This window comes from Stylophora pistillata, chromosome 3, assembly GCF_964205215.1.
Source record: "Stylophora pistillata chromosome 3, jaStyPist1.2, whole genome shotgun sequence".
Classification (NCBI taxonomy): Eukaryota; Metazoa; Cnidaria; class Anthozoa; order Scleractinia; family Pocilloporidae; genus Stylophora; species Stylophora pistillata.
This window is the reverse complement of record NC_142521.1, coordinates 2,657,755-2,677,710: the sequence shown is the minus strand read 5'-3', so window position 1 is coordinate 2,677,710 and position 19,956 is coordinate 2,657,755. Positions and strand designations below refer to the sequence as shown.

At 38.8% G+C, this 19,956-nt stretch overlaps 2 protein-coding genes across 2 annotated transcripts; one reads left to right on the top strand and one right to left on the bottom strand.

Annotated features, from left to right (window-relative positions):
• Positions 1–265: 265 nt before the first annotated feature.
• LOC111330518 (uncharacterized) lies at positions 266–12,119 on the bottom strand. The gene is made up of 7 exons (XM_022935384.2): positions 11,397–12,119; positions 5,492–5,568; positions 4,101–5,043; positions 2,811–3,698; positions 2,345–2,554; positions 1,475–1,742; positions 266–1,115 (listed from the first exon to the last, which is right to left on the bottom strand). The coding sequence occupies exons 1-7, from the start codon at positions 11,641–11,643 to the stop codon at positions 1,046–1,048; spliced, it is 2,703 nt and encodes a 900-aa protein (XP_022791119.1). The 5' UTR covers positions 11,644–12,119; the 3' UTR covers positions 266–1,045.
• A 93-nt stretch (positions 12,120–12,212) lies between these two features.
• LOC111330520 (uncharacterized) lies at positions 12,213–19,177 on the top strand. Its single transcript, XM_022935386.2, has 6 exons — positions 12,213–12,501; positions 13,368–13,453; positions 13,978–16,834; positions 17,206–17,481; positions 17,560–17,779; positions 18,451–19,177. The coding sequence occupies exons 1-6, from the start codon at positions 12,267–12,269 to the stop codon at positions 18,530–18,532; spliced, it is 3,756 nt and encodes a 1,251-aa protein (XP_022791121.1). The 5' UTR covers positions 12,213–12,266; the 3' UTR covers positions 18,533–19,177.
• Positions 19,178–19,956: the final 779 nt, after the last annotated feature.

The following is a 19,956-nucleotide window of genomic DNA, read 5'->3' as shown; positions in this document are numbered from 1 at the left end:
CATGATTACGACCTCAAATGAAACTCACCTTCAACTTTTCTTCGAATTGATCAAGGAATATCACATTGTACAACTTATGGATATGTAAGGATTCCCTGAAATGTTATTGCGCTGTACAAACAAAGAAATTCAAAAACATCTGTAGGTATGAAGCAGATTTCAAGCTGTTCTTCTGAAAGCAGAATTAATTCTTTTTAATGATTCGTCTACTGCAATAACTACCCCCGGAGCTATATAGAAGTACCAGCAACTCCAGTTTCTTCAGTTTTTTAAAGATTTTACTTAATTTTGTTTTAATCACACACTGCTAAAATGACGATCATTCTTCTCTACTAAATCTAAAACTGAGAATGACCTCAAACATGCTTGTACAGTAACATGAAATAAAAGAAAGAGCCTTACATTCCTGTCCATGTCGAAATGTTATACAAACGAGTGCCTAATAAGTGACATACACTTCTCAATTCCATGATATGATGAAATCAAAACTATAGAAAAACGGTTTCATTTACAGCTATAATGCAATAATTCTACCTTTTTCCGGGACGTAATTGTTAACAGAAATATCAATAAAATCAATTCTGCTCAGACCTCTAAAGAGAATGTAAAGATTTTTTCAGCGCCTATGAACTGTAAAATAAACACAGATTCTTAGCAACGTTAGAGTACAAGTAAAATATACCAGACAAAGCAATGCACCTAAATAACTCGATCTACATTCCTGAAATGAGCTTGAAAGGATGAGGTATACCATCCATTAAATTTGTCACTCAAGAAATTTTTTCCACCTTTCATCAGTACTATTACTCCACACTGAAACAAGTTATTTCGTCGACTTCGCAACATTTCGTTATGCGCAAATCCTTTATAACTCTTATTCCACGGCTATTTTGCATGAAAACTATAAATATTAACTTAGTGGGTGAATTATTTTTGTCATACAAGAGATGCATTCCACTGCAGCCATGGTTCAATAGTAACTCACTATACAAAAGATCCGAAAAGTGAAACTAGATTTCAAAGCAGAGTCGAGGATTTTCTTCAATCAGCGGATTCCCTTGGTAGCCAACTCTTCCTTTACTCGCTTGAGGTAGTCTGGGTCGGGATATCCAAAACTGCAAGTGAAACAACACGCCCAAATTACTTTTAGTTCGAAAGTAAAAAAGTAAACAAAGATATCGGTAGGCTCGCTCGTCAATTAACTTACAAATGAATAAATGACTAAACAACCAGGGCTCGACACTAACTTTTCAACTCACTAGCCAAATGGCAAGTGACAACTTAAATGTCGCAACAATTTCAGTTTTTTACTAGCCAAACTGGCTGGTGAAAATCGAAAACCACGAGCCAAACCTGAATTTCTACTAGTCTGTAGCTAGTTGGCTACCGTTAGTGTCGAGCCCCGACAACCCTCTCTGACATAACCGGGTTGAATCACGCACGTGTGGTACAAGGTGATCAAAGGTCTACTTACTAAGAAGGTCCTCCTCTTAAGCTTGTCTTGTGATGGATATCATTCCATGTTACTTGATTTGAAAGGCCAGTAGTATTTGATGTACCAATGGTAAAAACCAACCGAGCATCAAAAGCTCTCGTTAGCAGCTGCAACACCTCTCTTCCTTCACGATTATCCGGAAGATAAGCTGTTCTTGATGTGCCATCAAACCACTGACCAGGATTAGGATGCTCGCGTCCTTGTTTTCCGGATGGAAAGTGATAGTCGATGATGATTGCGCCACATCCTACATTGTGCGAGAAACATATGTTTACATGTTTATATCACAGCCCAGTATTTTCAACACTTAGCAATTAGCAGGTGCATATGGTACCTTTCAACATGTTTAAAATCCGCAGAACGTACATCAGAGTAAAACATTTTAATAAGAGTGGAAACATCAGAAATTTTTTCTTATTCCCTTCCTCCTTCTGAACATGCAATTTGTTCTGCACAGAGAAACACATTAATGCCACAAACCATCTATACTTTTGTATATCTCCATTACACAATTTCCAACAGTTTTTAGTATTTTCTCCTTGAACAGCGCAGAAAATTTTTGCAACGGGTTACTTAGTAGCCATGTCAAGTCGAAAGTTACCTTAACTTGCACGTTACAAAGGAAAAAATTGAGGCAACGCTTCTATGAGAAAGACTCAGTATTCTTCAAAATAAGCTTTTTCCGTTTTGAGAATTTTTTTTCCTTAGTCTTCTGTGAAGTATGTCTCACAGGGTGGGTAAATTACGTTGAGCTTTGGGGAGTAATACATAAGTTACATTTATTTCCTTTTCGTTCATAGCGCTTACGTTTAAAGTACCACTGTGGTGATGCGCAACAAACTGGATTACCTTTGTATCCAGGGACATGGCAACGGGGATCAAAACGAAAGCCCATATGCCCAGGTGGTTGATTTCCTTGAAGAGCACCCTGTGGCTCTTGGCATACTGGACATTTGTTGCTCGTGTCTAACGCTTTTTGAAGGCAATCCGTGCAGAACGCGTGTCTGCATTTCAATCTTCTCGGTTTAGTTATGGCATCAAGGCAAATAGGACATTCTTCTAAACAGGAAAAAAATTACAACAACGGACATTGGAAGTTTCGAAATTTGTTGCAATTACGAGAGTTCGTTAACGCGACAAAATAATCTGCAAAATTAGCTGTAATATTAATATTACTTACAACTTTTCACAATAAGCCGGTGGGAGATGATACGATACTTCGACTCTACATAGGAAAGCCAGCTTATGCTCTATTAAGGGTACAAGAAAAGTATTTTGCGGGATCTACCATTGTTTGTAACAATGTATATCCTACCTTCTTTTTTTTCATCTATCGTACCCCCCCTTCCATCTGGAGGAAGAAAGTATTCCTTCTTTCCATCCGCACCGCTACCATTAGCATTTTTCTTAAGTGCGCCACTGTACGATAGGTCTACAGACGACGGATCACTGAAATCACTTAAGGGATGAGTACCATTAAAAGCAGTTTTGCCTGAAGCGGTGCCGTAGTGATTGTTTCCATCCAAACTGCTTGGGTTGGTGGCTGGACCACTGGGGTTCTTGCCCTTCCCTTTTCCACGACTTGGCCTCGACAGTCGTGTTGCACCTTCAACACCAGACAGAGGCGACTTCAAAGATTCATGTCCGCCCTCTTGGTTATAGCCATATCTGGTGAAGAACTCTTTCCTAAAAGCTTGAACAGAAGCGTCATCTATGTTCACGAACCTTATGTCAGTGATTGTTTTCTTCTTAGGATCTCCCTTCCTGATGAACTCGTCAACGGCATCAAACATCATCTCTGCACAAGCGTCCTTTGGCATTTCATAAACGCCTGAGCCAATTGCTGGCATTGCTATGGAGGTCATTTTGGCTTCTTGTGCAATTTTGAGACTGTTCAAACAGGCTTGACGAAGAACTTTTTTACCGTGAGGCAAATCCACATTTCGGCAATCTGGTCCCACAGCATGTACAATCTTCTTACACGGTAGCATTCCTGCACTTGTTATGACAGCGTCACCGTCTTTCAATTGTTTACGTTCCTTAATAATCCGCTTTGATTCTTTATCGATGGTTTCTCCTCCCTTCTTGAGTATGACCTTAGCCACTCCCCCTACGTGTTGAAGCCGAGTGTTGGTAGGGTTTACGATGACATCAACGCTTTCACATGTAAGATCGCATTGGGAGACCGAAACCTTAAATTTACCTATAAAGTTAAAATAAAGCGTTTTCCTTAATGCCTGGCAATGTGTAAATCAACAGTCGAAAAAAAGCCTTGTTTTCCATGAAGGCTCGTGCACAAGGTTCAGATTTAGTCTTTCACACTATAACATTCTGAGTGCCATCAGTCCGAACAAATCTGCGCCAAATGGTAGCCTGGGAAAATCAGCTTACCAGCCAATGGCTATACACATCAATTTTACAACAGAATCTTTAATATAAAAGGTTAAAACCTTTAGTTACGAAAACCAAAAAGTGATCCCAGTTATTCCGCTGGATCCTTGATTGAAATCGAGACTACTTTTTCAGAATCATTATTATGCTACCCCTATTCCCAAATAGCAAAGAAATCTGTAGTCATTAAGTATCATTTATTGAAATCACTGACCGATAAATGTTTCCAGTGCACCTTTCTTTAAGCCATCTTCGAAAGAGTCTGGTGAATCATCACCTGTCGGTTCTTCGTAGGCATGATCACTTGCTCCCCCGGCATCCTTATCAGATTCCATGATTACTTCTATTTTCTCTTTTTTAAGGAAATCTAGGGCAGCCCTCAAGTCGTGTGCCTGTCCGAACAATTCCCAGTGCTTTTGATCCTTAGCCACCTCCACCAAAACTGGAACATTTTTTCCCATTTCAGAAATTTTACTGCGCGCACCAATCACCTTCTTGCTCTGCTTAAGTGAGAAACGTTTCATCTTTACAGTAGGGACCATTTTTTGATACAACGCGATAAACTTGTCGCAGGCGGTGTCGTATTCTTCAACGGTACACGAACTATCTGGCTCTAGGCCTATCTGTTTCTCCTTATTAGCCTCTCTGGGTACCTTCACGTGGAATGTGGTCTCGATGCTCTTTAGGTCTGCTTCGTATGCTTTGAGAAGAAGTTTTATTAACTTTGGCTCAACCTCAAAATACTGGATTCCAGGAGTGGTGAATGGCGCCGTGTACTTGGTTTGTGTTGCATCTGGTTCCTGGTTCTGGTAGTGAATTTGCTCTACAATCTTTGCTCTATCGGTTCTCTCAAATTCTTCCTCGTTACCTGAGCTACCAAGCCCAAATTCGCTTTCCTCGGTGTTTGAGTATGGTTCGCGTTTCTTTCTCACTCTAACGAGTTCCTCTATTCCACCATATTGATTGACGGCCTGTTGTAGGTACACACGAGAAACTTCTACTTGTTTCATACTTCCTGATACTGTAAAGGTCGAACTCGTTTCAATCCAATTGATACCAGTTTTTTTAGCGATCTGCTTCAGGAGAGAGGACGTTTGTCCCCGCGTGAGTAATTCTACAGTCGCCAAGCAGAGATCTGCAGATACCAACTCAAACACCTGAACAAATGAAATCACACATGCTTCAGAAAATGAACGCGCAATTTTTGGTTCCCATTCTCTGAGTCGAGAGGAAATACCTTGAGAAGAACTAAAATCTAAGTTATATTTTACTTTCAGCGCCACTGACCTGAAACGCTGAAATGCCTAAGGGACATGATACTGATAAAATATGAGACATTCCTGTAGTAATATTAGTGGTGAATGATCAATAATTAAGCGGCTTTTTTAGTTAATAGTTATTCACCCGCGAATGTCTAGCGAATCTAAACCTTTCAGATGATGATGAAAATTTAATTTGAGTGGGAATTGCGATTCGGAATACAGTGGAGCACTTCACTAAAACAAATAGAGAATGAGTGCACACAAAATCAGTGTTAGCAATTAGCGTCTGCCAGAGGATAAATGCGTAAGTTTCGATAGGTGTTAAGCTGTTGCTAAGAAATACCTCAGCGTTGTACGGCTTCACAACTAAGACAACTTCACGATTTAGCTTTTGCTCCCGTTCTTGCACACCCTTCGCAACTAAAGACAAAAAAATGAATATCAAAAACACATCTTAACTTGCCACTCTTAATTATTTCTTAGAACATAAATAGACGAGAGAGTTTTAACCTAGGATTATACGACTTTAAAGACGAGGCGAATTATTACTTCAATTATTTTATTTATTTCTTTAGCAATCAGACGAATGAATAATATCTATGGAGAGATCTAATGTGAAAAATTGAATGTACTTGCATGGTCCGGTAGCGTCAGTTCTTATTGCCAGTCAGGAGTCGTGACGGTATCCGGTCTTTTCGTCCACGAGTCTTTTCGTCTAAGTCTTGGTCCATTCGTCCAATATCAAGTCTTTTCGTGAAAGTTACAACATTGTTTTAAATGAAGTTTAACGCAATATATTTTATTAGTTAGTGACAAAAATAAAGACATGCCGTTTAATTATTTCGCGCAAAAGAAATGGGAATATTAGGCTTGTTGTGAAGTGTCTGTTAGGCGTAATAAACAACTAAGTGTAACACCACTAAATGTCCGACACAACCAACAACATAGTCCAACATGATAAAGTAATAAAACTAAACCAAAAAGAACCCCAAATAAGCATCTTCTCTGCGTATCTATCGTACTTCATGACGTTGAATTCGTAAACGAGGATTGGTGACTAAAGCTATCGGAACCAAAATGGCAATGGCTCGCACTAACAAGTTCTTTATATAACTTTCTAAACGTTATTTATTTGCTTCGAGAAAAGACTTGACAATTAGTCGAACAGACTTAGATAAAAAAAATTTTGGACGAAAAGACTTGGACGTAAAGACTTTTGGACGAAAAGATCGTAATTCGTCGTGAGTGAGGTATCTTAAAGTAAAAAGTTGATGAAATTGCACTTATATCCTCCAAAAAATAACACGAAAAAACGAAATGAAGGTAAGAAATTTTCATTTTATCCCGCGCTTACGAGCTTTGAATTTTGTAAATTCGCTTCTCGCTTCAGTATAACCCCAATGTGACAGTGACATTTAGGAATAATCATTCTTGTGCAAACAACAGAAAAGTATAGTTGACAGACACTATAAAGACAAGCAGCGAGAGAAAATTATAAAGCAGCTCATCAAGACTTCTTCAAAGCAGTCAAGGCCTTTGGGCAACAATTATTTACCGAAGTAGAGGTGAATAACTGGTTTAGTATAGACCACCGAAAATTAGTTTATCTCTATCAACATACCAAGAAATGGTCGGAAGTTAAACGCACGATTTTGTCTCACCGGCTGCTCGGAGGTGAATTCACTTCCGAACTAGCCAATCAGCACACACAAAAAGCACTCTTCACTTGTGTGGTATATACTAAATACACATATAGCTAGAATTGGATATTTTTTTTTCAGTAAGGTAGATTTATCAATCTAAAGTGTTGAAGTAAAAAATTTCAAAATTCGTACTTTAAGCCACTAATGCAACCTTAGGCCAGTACAATGGGGAGCAATCTTATTTTGCTAAATTCCAATGATTGCTCTATGTTTTCATTGTTAACCCTTTAACTCCCAGAAGTGATGAACATGTAGGTTCTCCCTATAATATCCATACATGATCCAGCAAACAGGTAATGAGAATACTCAAACTTATCAGGTACAAGTTGTTATCTTGATCTAACACCAAATTCTTGTAACTAATTTACAAGGAAATTTATAACATAACCAAAGTAAAGCGCGCGCTCTGATTGGTCAATTTAGCGTCCCCCATTTGCCCATGGGTGTACGTTGCTGACGTGAGCAAATGCAAAGACTATTTTTCCGCGCGCGCTTGTTTTTTCTGGTCGCGTAAAATTTGTTAAATAAAAGGGAACTCTTTAGCTACAATGTATCAATGTAATGTTATAAAACAAATGGTAAACACCACAGCGTACACTATTGAGTTATGGATGCACTTGGGCGGTTTGCTAAGCACTCAAGAAGCTAGAGTCGCTCTCGGCTATCGCCTCGAGCGACTCTTACGCTTCTTTCGTGCTTAGCAACCTCCTGCGTGCATCCATAACTCAATAGTGTACGCTGTGGTGTTTACCATTTGTTAATTATGGCAGCTAGAGTGGAGAATTAACAATCACATCCTGGGAATCAAAGGTTAAATTACCTTTAACTTAAGCTCCAGGCTTCCCTACATTAAGTCTCTACTTTAATATTTGAATTCCAAAGTAATGCAAACTGTTGAGTTTCTTTTCAGAAACTCAACTCAAAGGCTCATGGGAATTGCATCTAGCCTGAGTATGACCCCTTTCCAGCTTCAGCTCTTGAGACTCAACCAACCTACACCCACAGGAGCATATTAGGTAGCTGCCATGAGACTTATGGTAGGGCCTAAACCTAAATGGCATTCCCTTATTTTTTAACAAAGTCAGAGTACGAGTAAGCTAGGGAAGAGGTTCTTAACAAGAGACCCCTTTCAACTAAAGGTCAAACTCCAAGTGTTAGAAGACTTAAAATCCTATCCTATCCTATCCACTCCTAAGCTTTGCAAGGACATGGCTGCTGGCAACCTTAGCTATCTTTTACTGGGCTAGGTAGACTCTGACCCCCTTGCACTTTTAGCATCCAGCCTCAAGCAAAAACATTAGGTGGGCAAATCAAAGCCTCCAAAAGGACCGCCAGAACAAGAAGTGGAAAAATGTTAGGGATAATAAATGGCTATATATTTGCAAACCAACATTGCATGCTACCCTGACACCTGGAACTCATGCAACATGAAGTCCTACATGCATGGTCACATGCAACCTCGTTGATGCAATCATTATCTTCAGGCCTAAGCTCCTAATTTTTACATTCAACTCTCAGAATGGTTCATTACTGCCTCACCCGTGGAAGGACTATTGAAATAAATCCTTGCTTCTGATTCCAACAGCCCCCAGCCAGCAAATATCAGATGAGAATACCTTTCTCAGGAAATGCTTTTTGACTCAAGATCAAATTCAAGTGACAAAGTGTCACTTAGGCCTTTCTGTGTACCCCTTCCTTAAAGCACACAATTTGCCAGCCACAACAGCTGATCAACTTATATTACAACTTTATTGTCAAAGAGATTTCTACATAATACAGCTAGATGAGAGGTCCCTTAATGCATTCTAAATATGCCCAAACTAAGCTTGAAGGAAAGTCAGATGCTCACCATCATGCAATCATACACATTAGGTCTACAAAAGGCACATTTTTAAACCTTCCTGATTTCAGGAAAGCTTAATGGTTGGTACAGGTCAAGGTGTATGAAGTTATCTCTGCTGGGTCAGACACAGCTTTAATAAATGTTGTATATTTTCTCATACAAAGTATATTTGTGGACTGATATTATATTGATTCTCACAAATGGTGTACTACTGGGGTGGTGACCTTGATTTGTAGTCCTACAAGATACTAACTTAATAAAATTTAACGTTGCAGGTCCAGCCTGCATTTAAGCATTACAACTATACATGTGTGACAGAGTCACTAGACACATATTTTGGAATAAACTAGAGGCTCTTAAATTTCAGTATTTTTCTATATTTTATCATAATAATTTTTCTACTTTTAGGATGCGACCTAGTGATCGTTTTGGAATGTAGTATATCATGGTGTTAAACAGATATGTGCAAGTTGACACCTATTTGTGAGACGTGATTTCTCAGGCACCGTTTCAACTAATTTCCTTTCGGCAAAATTATCTTGTTTGTTTTGATATAATGCTCACATTTCGATAGCGAAACAAGTACAGGACACCCTTTACTGCGTGCTGCAATTCGGAAAGGTGAAGTTTTGGCAACAAGTTGTAGAACCTTAAGAATGTTGTTCTATGCTTGTTCATTTCACATAAATAGAGGCTGTTTTAGGTAGTTCTTCAGTTAGTTATTTTGAGTTACATTGGATCACTTGTAAGGAGACGAAGACTTTCTCTGTTCAAGGGTACTGTATTTTGCTAGTTCTTCCCGTTTATTCATTTATTCATTTTTCCACTTTTCTTTTATTATTTTCGTTACTTAGGTTCAGTTTGGCTTCAATAAAGTATTTTAGAGGTATATTCCTTGAATCCCTCTCGTTCTTGCGCGACCGCTCATTCCGTCTTGTTACACATTAAAATTTTGAAAAGGTGACGGGATATGCGGGCCTCATTAGGGTGTTCACTTCCTATTGTTCTCAATAAAACAGATTGAAGTAATGATCATTTAATTAATTAGAGACTAGATTTTCCTTTCCATTGACTTTTAATTAACAAAAATAACTCTTTATGATTCCATCACAAAACTGGCCATCCTTCAGCCAAGTTCATCGGACTCAGTCAATGGAATGAATACTAGCACAAAAACTTAAATTCATATGAATATGGCTGCATAAACTTTTAGTTAATCAACCTTATTTCAACCAATTTCACCTCCTCAATCAATCAATTTACACCAACATTAAAAAGAAAAAATAATTCAAATTGATTAATTGAGAAACTTTAATACAAATATATTAATCATTTGAGCTTGAAAGTGCAGATTGCATGTGTTTGCATTTTACTTAAATCCTTTTTAATCAAATTGTAATTGCACTGATGACTCAATGATTGAGTCAGCCAGCTAAATTAAGTTTATCAAAGATACTTTTTTGCAAACAATTTTGCATGCACATGTGATGCTAATTCAGTTTTGATATTAAATTCATATGACATGTGTGAAATTATACATGAAATGTCATTGATACTTTAACTGCACAATATATCAGTTTGAGGATATATGGAAGGAATTAATGGCTATCAATTTAATACAATATATAAATCAAGTTTGCATGTATTGTATTTCTATATTAATGTGTGCATCTGATGATTTCCTCAGAGCCAATTATGAGTTAAAAAAAGGAATTCCTCATGCACCCATATAATAGCATTATCAACACCTATTGTTGTGCATATCGTCGTACACTTGGGAAGACACTTAATTCTGCATATACCATAAAAACTGTTCTCCATGTAAGTAACTATTGTTGGTGGTTATAGTGACCTAAAAGAAATGGCTGAACATAGTGTAGCCAATCAAAATTATGTCAGTGACTCTGATGCATAACAATTAATATTAACTTAATTGTTTTATCATAATGGTATTTACTCAAACTCCTCTTGGTCACAAAGTTATGGTCATGTGAATTAGCTAGTAGTAATTTCTCTGCATGAATGTCGAGTCATTCTTTGTCATATGTTAATGTAATCGACATTCACTTAACTACCTAAAAATTTCACTGACAATTCGCATTATCATTGTTGTAAGGAGATCCTAAATTTCTATATTTTCATAAATAGATTTAGCTGTGCCCTAGTTATACGAGGGTTTTCATTAGCTGAACATCATTATATCCACACGGTCTAAAATAATTTATTTTTCTTCCTTTTAGGATCACGTGAGTTTTGTCACTACTGCAGATAGTAGGAAGAGATTTCCACTGATTCATTTCTCATCGTTTCTCACATTGTCTGAAAGAAATTGATTATCTGCTAGTTGTTCAGCGTGTGTGGCTCGGTATAAATGAACCAGTAAATAACATAACTATTCACCTCTACGTCGGTGAAACTGAACCGTTTAATCAAGATTTTCATCACTCGTTATGGATTTACCACATGAGGTTTCAAAATCTGAGTTAATTCAAAAGCGATATCATTTTATTTTAGTGTCATTTATATTTCGAAACCATAACCGCATTGACTCGCGCTATATTTGTCATCTTGCATTACTTCGAATATTACTTATCAAAATGAATACAACATTACCAAAGACATTGTTTGGAACTGTATCTATATATATTCAATAAGTCTGTTCTTAAATTACGTTAACCAAAGGTGTCTTAAAGTGTCCTTACCTTCAGGACTATCAAATGTTATCACTGCAGCTCCCTGCCTATTCATTTTGACGGCAATGATATCACCACCGCCGTTCTTCTTGCGTTGAAAATGAATAATTAGTGTTTCAGGGCTCGTTGCCTTTGGAAAACCTGTTACACAAATGCTACTACAAGCGTATTGTGGATCGATGTATATATCGTCTTCCACCCAGGATATGTCTGTACCACCAGTAGCTCCCTCGTTTTCTTTGAATTTTTCGGCCATTTTGGTCCAAGTGACGAAGTACAGCTTCTGTTCACAGCGAGACTGAATTCTCCGAAAACGAAAGCGGAAGTGTTATGCTTTCTAGGAATCCCCTGTGACGTTTCAGTCCGTGCCACTAATTCAAATGGAAAATAATGATAATGATTTAACAATGGACATCCACTGGGTGGCTATTCTTGTCCGCTGTTTCCAGATCGAATTGGAATTTGGAATGTTGGTTTTTGCGGAGGGAGGAAAACCGGAGGACCCGGAGAAAAACCCTCGGAGCAAGGACGAGAACCAACAACAAACTCAACCCACATGAGACGCCAGGTCCGGGAATCGAACCCGGGCCAGAGTGGTGGGAGGCGAGTGCTCTCACCACTGCGCCATCCCTGCTCTCTTTCGAAACCAGAATAGTTTTCAATAATTTGGTGAAATTTTTTCCTGGAAATTTCCCTGTAAACAAGTGAGGCACATGAACTTCCCTAACCTAGGTCCCCTCTTCAATTATTACCATTGGTAACCATTGGTTCATTGCTTTTGCTCATGAAACTTGATCCCAGTCTCACTCTTGTGCTTTTCTGGGAAACGAAAGCGAACAAGTTGAGTCGGACAGATTACTGGATGGTTATTTTTCCAAAATGCTTGTTAATTTAGAACAATGCCTATCTAAAGAACCAAATATCGAACTCCTTCAAAAAGATAAAGCGACAAAGAGCATCGTAGTGTCGAAGATACCGCTTAAGACTGCAGACAAGGATGTGTATGGAGATATCATTATTCATTTTCAAAAGGAAAGGAATGGCGGAGGGGAAATTGAAACTGTTTTCATTCCCAAGAAAGGAACCGCAGTCATCACCTTCGACGATAAAAATGGTTTTTGCATTCTCATGTTTTGATTAAACCTGTTATTTCATCAATTTCTGGCTTATAGACCCTTAGATTAGCCACTGCCGTAACACTTCCGCTTTCACCTACAGTTCGACTCGATTCATTGGTAAAATTGCTAAATTACTTTTAGGAGACAAATACACTACCTTCCTGTATTGGGCTTTTTCGCATGAGATTTATTGGCATCGAGGAACAAGTATGAGGGGGACAATTAAGTAAACGATTGGATGAAATTATACAAATTTTAAATTTGCGTGATTTTCATGATGCTTCCTTCATTATACTATTATGGTAATGCAAGACTAGATTACAGCGTCATGCTTATTCCTTATAATACATATACTTCTAGCTATTATAAGACTTATAGTGGTTACCTTATGGAATTAGTAACGTCGCGTACGATTCGGGAATGGTGCCATGATTTAATATCAGACGGTTGAGATTAGCTCTTATTTAGGTTCCAAATGGTCCCAGTGCGGCTGGAACGAATAAATTAATGATTAGTTGTTTCTTGTGCATCTGTATCTACTAATATGAGTCTCTCAGCTCACTGAAAGAATACCTACACTACCGTCATACAAACAATAAGTGTTTTAACACTTATAGTGACACATAATCATGAACATAGTTGGCTTCTCTTAAAGTCTTCGGTGTTATCATTGTCTTTATCGTTTTCTTTATCTTTAAACTTCAAGACTGTATCGAATTGCACAATGTTTAACTGTAATTTTTTGTGATGGTCCTTCTAGATGCAAGAAGTGAACTTGCTATGATGGTAAACGTTGGTCATCGTAGAAATGTTCTCTCTTCTGCATCGTTTAGCTGGTTTGTGCATTTTCTATCTTTTATAGTCGTTGGAAAAGTTTTGGAACAGTCTCATACATTCAGGGGTGAAGAATTAAAAGTGGAGCGCCTTGTTACAGAACATTCCCCAGTGGTAGGTAACATGTATGGGTTAAGGGGAAAATATTATGCAATGTTGGCAAATTTTAATACTTGTGTTGATCTAGTCATGTAAACCTTCACACGCTGTCCTTGACAACAGCTTTTGACACTTTTTATCGTCGTGTTAAGTACTCAGATTTCGGCTTCACTGCACAACAAACAGCTCTAATATTAATCTATTAAGTTTACTTTGCACTGTTTGGCCGAGCACCAACGAATAGTCTAAGACCATTTATATACACGCACAATTCACGTTTAATACAGATTCTGTACATTCGCGGTAATTGATATCGCAGTACTTTAAAATCAAATAAACTAAGGGCCAAGCAACCATTTACCATTATTGTGGTTAGAACAGTGGCCAGAAAAAACTACTCGGCAAAAAACGCGAAGGAAAAAAAAGATAGGAATACTAGGTGGATGGGAAACGGCGTTCAATTGAGGTTACTATCGAGTAAATACGGTAGCATCATTTAGGCTTAATACAACGAACATTATCTCTCATATTTCCCACAGGTGTTTCAAAAAGTTGAAGGACGTGTTAGCCTCAATAGTTTCCATCTTTCCAGACAGGAGGCGCAGAATATGCTTGAAATACTGAGAGATAAGGCGAATGTAAGACCCCAAGATTCTATTACCGGAGAATGTGTTCTTGCGGGGACGTTCGACCAGATTAAGGCTACTGGTGATGTTCTTTGCGATATTTTCAAAAGTAAAGATAAAACTACTCGCCGGGGTGATACTACTCAAAGTAAGCACAGCTTTACAGAAGCATTTGAAAGCGAAGATTATTCCAGCACCAATGAGATCAGCTACTTTGATGTCCAGCCACAGTTCATGAAACTTCTTGAACAGCTTTACAAGACAGAACTTCAAGAGATAAAAGAAAAGTATGGCGTGCACATGGTTTGGAAAAGTGAATCAACTCAAGTAAAAATATATCCAACAACAGCTGAACACAGTGGTAGTTACCAAGAAGGATCCGATGCATTCATTAGCCTTTACCAAGCCTTCTATCCCAAGGTGCGTCGGAAGGTGATCGAACTCAAATTTCCATATGATAAAAAAGTTATCACCGAGAGCGATATTACCTCAATGGAAGCTGCAAATAATGTGGCTATTGAGATGGAAGAAAACAAGGTAGTGATCTATGCAGAAGAGAGTGACATTTCTGTTGCGGTAGAATCCTTAAGGAAAACCCTTGAATTGTCAAGAGGCAGCAGCAGAAACCCCCGCAACAATGAGAGAAATTCAAACCAAAACAGAATGTCCCAGAGAAGTGGATCCTCAACACGTGTGCTCAGCCAAGGTCTGGAAAATGCAGTTACACTCTCTTTATATCAAGGTGATATAACCGAAGAGACCACGCACGCCATTGTCAATGCAGCCAACGAATGGCTTCGCCATGGTGGAGGTGTTGCAGCAGCGATAGAGCGCAAAGGTGGTCGCCAGATCGAAGAAGAGTCCAGACGAATAATTTCACAAAGAAACGGTCGGCCCCTAAATGTAGGCGACGCTGTTTATACAAAGGCTGGCACCCTTCCTTGCAGATTTGTAATACACACAGTTGGACCAAGGTGGAATCATTTTGAGAGAGGCAAGTGTGTTGCTCTTCTTCACCGCGCATGCATTCAAAGTCTTAACCTTGCAGCACAATTGAGGCTCTGCTCAATTGCACTACCGCCCATCAGTTCCGGTATTTTTGGCATGCCAAAAGATATCTGCGCTCAAGTAATGTTTGAAGCAGTGGAAGAATTCAGTTCCAGCGTTCAAACCCAACTCAACACTCTTTGTGACGTTCGCATCGTCATTATTGATGACGAAACGATCAGCTTCTTTCATAAAGAGTTTTTGAATCGTTACACCTCTCAAGAAACGACTCAAACAAAACAAGCGCGTGGTGATAAAGAGGCAGATAGTTCCTCCGACGTTAGCTCAAATTTGGATAAGCTGCCATTGTCTTCAGAAAGGGGAAAAGACGATTATTTTAGGAGCCATTCCAAACCAGATGAAGAGGTCAAATTACCTCCAAAAGTCCAAATAAGCATGGGCGACAGCAATCCGCTTGAAGCTAGTTCCACTGCTATTGAATCTTCAGCAGAAGGTGATCAAAGCAAATTACTTACTCCAACTGGAGTTGAATCATCAAACGTGGAAAGTAGAGCGGATGGCATACACAGCGAAAAAGACTCAAACGCTCCTCTCACAACGAAGATTTCTAAAGATACAAGCACGAAACCATCATTCGGAAGAGGGAGAGGCCATATTGCGCCATTGCTGCCATTGTCTTCAGAGAGGCGAGAAGAAGATCATTTAAAGAGCCATTCCAAATCAGACGAAGAGGTCAAATTACCCCCAAAAGTCCAATCAGGCATGGGCGACAGCAATCCGCTTAAACATAGTTCCACTGCTGTTGAATCTTCAGAAGAAGATGTCCAAAGCAAATTACTTACTCCAACTGAAGTTGAATCATCAAAAGTGGAAAGTAGAGCGAATGGCATACACAGCGAAAAAGGCTCAAACGGTCCTCTCACAACGAAGATTTCTAAAGATACACGCAGCAAACCATCATTAGGAAGAGGGAGAGGCTGTCTCGCGCCTTCTTTTTCCAAGACACTTGGTAAGGGAGAGGAACTTAACTCGAAAGCAGATACCCGGTTGATCCCAGGACATGATATTGTAAGAATAGGAAGAGGTATCACCTATGATAGTAGCACACTGCCGCCCGGTCTTACCATGCCAGAAGAAGGCAGACGTCTTGCCCAAACATACTCTTCTGAACCAGTCAGCGAGGCTTTATCAAAAGACATGAAAACCGTATCACAGACAATCGAGTCCGAAAATCAAATGTCACCAAAAGAAAAACAAGAACCAACGCGTACCAGTCCAGAGGAGAAAGTCAAGACCAAAGAAGAATCACCTGAAGGACGCGTGAACCCGAACCAAGAAAAAGGCTCTGCTTCTAAAATGATATCTGACGATAACATTCCAGACCCAAATGAGAATAGCAACAGATCGAACGACAAGTCTTTAACCGGTAGTGAACGACCCGGAAAAGCTAAGAATACAGACAGCTATAAACCTGAAGATGATTACCACGAAACAGAAATGGAAGTGGAGGTCGACGACGGTGAACGACCCGGAAAAGCTGAGACTACAGACAACTATAAACCTGAGGATGACCAGCACGACACAAAAATGGAAGTGGAGGACGACCAATCATTTAATGACGAAGGACCATGTGACATAGCCTCACGTCAAGACGCAATGAAATCTGACCAATCGTCAAACATAGGTGGTGCACGAGAAGTACAAGAAAGACCAGTCATTGAGGGCCCTAATAATCGAGAAGCTGGAAGACAACCTAACGTAGGTAAGAAGCACTATTTTGGATTTTATTTTTCTTTTCATTTTTGTATTGCTTTTCTGCTCCGAATGCCATAGCTACTTTTCGGGTAAACTTGTAAAATGTTATACGATCTAGCCCAAACAGTTTTCGACATTTCTCTAAGTACGCAACGGTTTATAAAGGAGAACATATTTCCAAAAATGAGCGAGGTTTGAGCCAGCTTAAAAATATTCTCAATCAATAAAGGCCATTAAGGAAATATGCGTGGCGTGCAATATCGGCGAGGTGGTCATATCATTACGGCAATCAGCTTTTATGGTTCACCAGACCACAAACAAAACATAATTATTCAGAATACTTTTCAAGCGGGCCTTCTCAATTACTTGTCATTTCAGATGAAGTACCACCTCAAACGAGCGATCGAGGCTGCACCATGCGCCCAAATCATCATGAAGATCTCGTTGATGGATTACCTTGTGGCCACCACTACTGTAAGCCCTGTTTTAGCTACTATGTTGAGAAGTCAGATGCTTGTCCACAATACAGGCAGTTCAGAGGAAACCAGCCTGTTGGGTACATGACTAGGCGGACTGAATCGCATAATTCGCTGGAGGGTTACGAAGCATGTGGAACTATTGTCCTAACATTCAACTTTAATGGGGGGATTCAAGGTAGCGTTGATTATTGTTATTAAAGTCGGTTTATCCGCCAATTTTGCACCCGATTTATTGTCATATTCGCCTAATCAGTTTCAGAGCACCCGAATCCTGGAGAGCGTTATGGGGAATGTTTTTGCTCGGCCTTTCTTCCCGACAACCCATCTGGAAGAGTGGTGTGCGACCTGCTGAGAAGAGCATTTGATGGAAGATTGATATTTACGATCGGAAAGGATAGTGCTACTGGCGAGAGTAATAGAATTGTCTGCAATGGTATCGAACTAAAAACGGCGCGAACCGGCGGACCAACTCAGTAAGTTAGCTTACCAACAATAATGATCGAACTCAGACCATAATAATCAAACTACAAGGTAAAACGCTAACTTTCTAAGCAGTGTGCTGGAAATACAGAGGTGCAGTTTAGCAATTTAATGAACGACTTAATAGCGCGAAAACAAGCTATTTTGAAGCAAGTTCGACTCTGACTTTCAGATTAAGGAATACATTTCTTTAAGGTGGGTGGACACAGGTTTCCTAAGCTCTGACCTAGCATATTCAGGGCAATAAAACCTAAACTTTCCCCCCACTTTTTCTTTAAAGTGTAGATGACCAAAAGGGTTGAAGGTTAATTTGAAATGGTGTGCGTCACATCGCGTAGTTCCAAATTTCTAGTAGATCAAGAATTTTCATCCCTGAGTTCATAGTTAAGTTATCCCCTGCGGTATGATAAGTTCTGTTCGCTTAGAAATCTAAAGTGAACAGCTGGTACCTTTTTTCTTGTTTTCTATCAACAATAACTTTTAAACCAATTTAAATATTTTCACTGCATTAATTATTTGTCCAACTGTCAAGCGCGTTATTCAAATTAACGTAGATGGCATTGTTAGTTGGACGATTTAAATGTCTTTCTCGCTTTATATAAAGTTACAAACTCAACACCGCTATGTTGTATAAAGGCTCATTCTTTATCGGCTATTTTTGCAGGTTCGGCTATCCAGATTTCAGTTACCTTGATCGCGTTATAAAACAACTTGCTGACAAGGGAATTACAACACTACATGAATAAAAGTTTGCTTAATTTATGGGACATCCTGGAAAAGACTATAACGTGCTCTAAGTCGTTCTAAACTTAATTCAATATGATTTAAATTGTAGATGAGAAAACATTTTTTCCTACCGCATCGAATCATGTTTCATGCTAGGGTTAGACAAATAATTTCTCTTGTCTGACAGAAATTAAAGGTGACAAAAACATGAAAAAAGATTTCACGAACTATGTATTGATACAAATTTGTGCCGTTCCAAGGGAACCTCTTCAGTAATGAAAAACATATGCAGATGTTCAAATGTCGTTATACCATTTTCTAGTTTGTGTCAGCTTATAAGGGGTTTTTCAGTATTCTTTTTCAAAAGTTATTCTGTATTTCAGCGCCTGTACATTAAACTCATTGTGTGATTGTCAATATGTGCGCCTCAGTTAAAATAATTTTTCCTGTTCCCTCTCCAAATTCAGATAGTAGACTTAAATACTTATGAACGTGAGCAGCGAAAGTACGTATATTTCAGCTCACTTAGCTTTTTCACAGACGGATTCCTCAGTCTGTTGCCAATTTTTGGCGGACGTATAATGCTGGCAAAGAAAGCTTGTTTAGATATTTTTATCACAGTTTTGTGTAGTTTAAACTAAACTGAAATAAACGTTGATTTGGTACTTGAAGTCATTACTTTGCCCAGAGTTCCTATATAATCATGTTTCAGGCCATCTATCGTGAACTTGTAGCTGATTCAGTTTATATTCTTTCTCCTTCTTGTGGTGTGTTATAGCAAAACTCTGCGTGAACCGTAATTAAAACGAAACTCAAAACAACACCTTCATTCAAATTATTAAGTTAAGTTACGGTCTAAAATCAGGCCTGATCCTTTTTCAAGTAAATGGAAACAAACAGAACAAGCTGGGAAAGTCAACTGTAGCTTAAATACTATTGAGTATTTCTATCTAGACGGTTTCATGTACTTTGCTACCTTCACGATTTATTGTGGATTCGGTTAATTGAAATGATGCGTAATACTTTGCAAAAAAATTATTTTAACATCCCCTGATAGTTGGGTCTATAGAAAGGAATATGCTTGGTGAATATCATTCATACAGTTTGGAAAGTCCAGTTCTTGAAATGTTTCTTTCCCACTTAGTTCCCGCAGGGAAATTGATTGTAGGCAGAGCTTTGAGCCAATAATATTACAGAACTGCATTTCACGAAGGAGACACATAGTTTGTAGATTTTCCCGATAGAAAGGCAAGCTGAAAGCCTATAACACAATCTTACTGCACCTAGACACAAGAGTATATAATTTCCGAGAATTCTAAGAAAGATCGAGAGAGGCTAAAACATGATCGAAAACTATATTCTTGCCGCCTATAAACAAAATAATTTAAAAAAAGCCCTCTCTGACCAATCTACTTCCCATGATCACTCCACATGTTCAGGCAAG

Bases quoted from the DNA above. Each gene is read 5' to 3' on its own strand.
- LOC111330518 (XM_022935384.2), bottom strand. From the start codon at position 11,643: ATGGCCGAAAAATTCAAAGAAAACGAGGGAGCTACTGGTGGTACAGAC. The intron at 3,699-4,100 runs GTCAGTGATTTC...TTAACTTTATAG, and splicing joins TGCACTGGAAACATTTATCG to GTAAATTTAAGGTTTCGGTC. The intron at 1,116-1,474 runs GTAAGTAGACCT...TTTCACTTGCAG, and splicing joins TTAAGAGGAGGACCTTCTTA to TTTTGGATATCCCGACCCAG.
- LOC111330520 (XM_022935386.2), top strand. From the start codon at position 12,267: ATGCTTGTTAATTTAGAACAATGCCTATCTAAAGAACCAAATATCGAA. The intron at 12,502-13,367 runs GTTTTTGCATTC...TATCTTTTATAG, and splicing joins CACCTTCGACGATAAAAATG to TCGTTGGAAAAGTTTTGGAA. The intron at 17,482-17,559 runs GTAGCGTTGATT...TCGCCTAATCAG, and splicing joins CTTTAATGGGGGGATTCAAG to TTTCAGAGCACCCGAATCCT.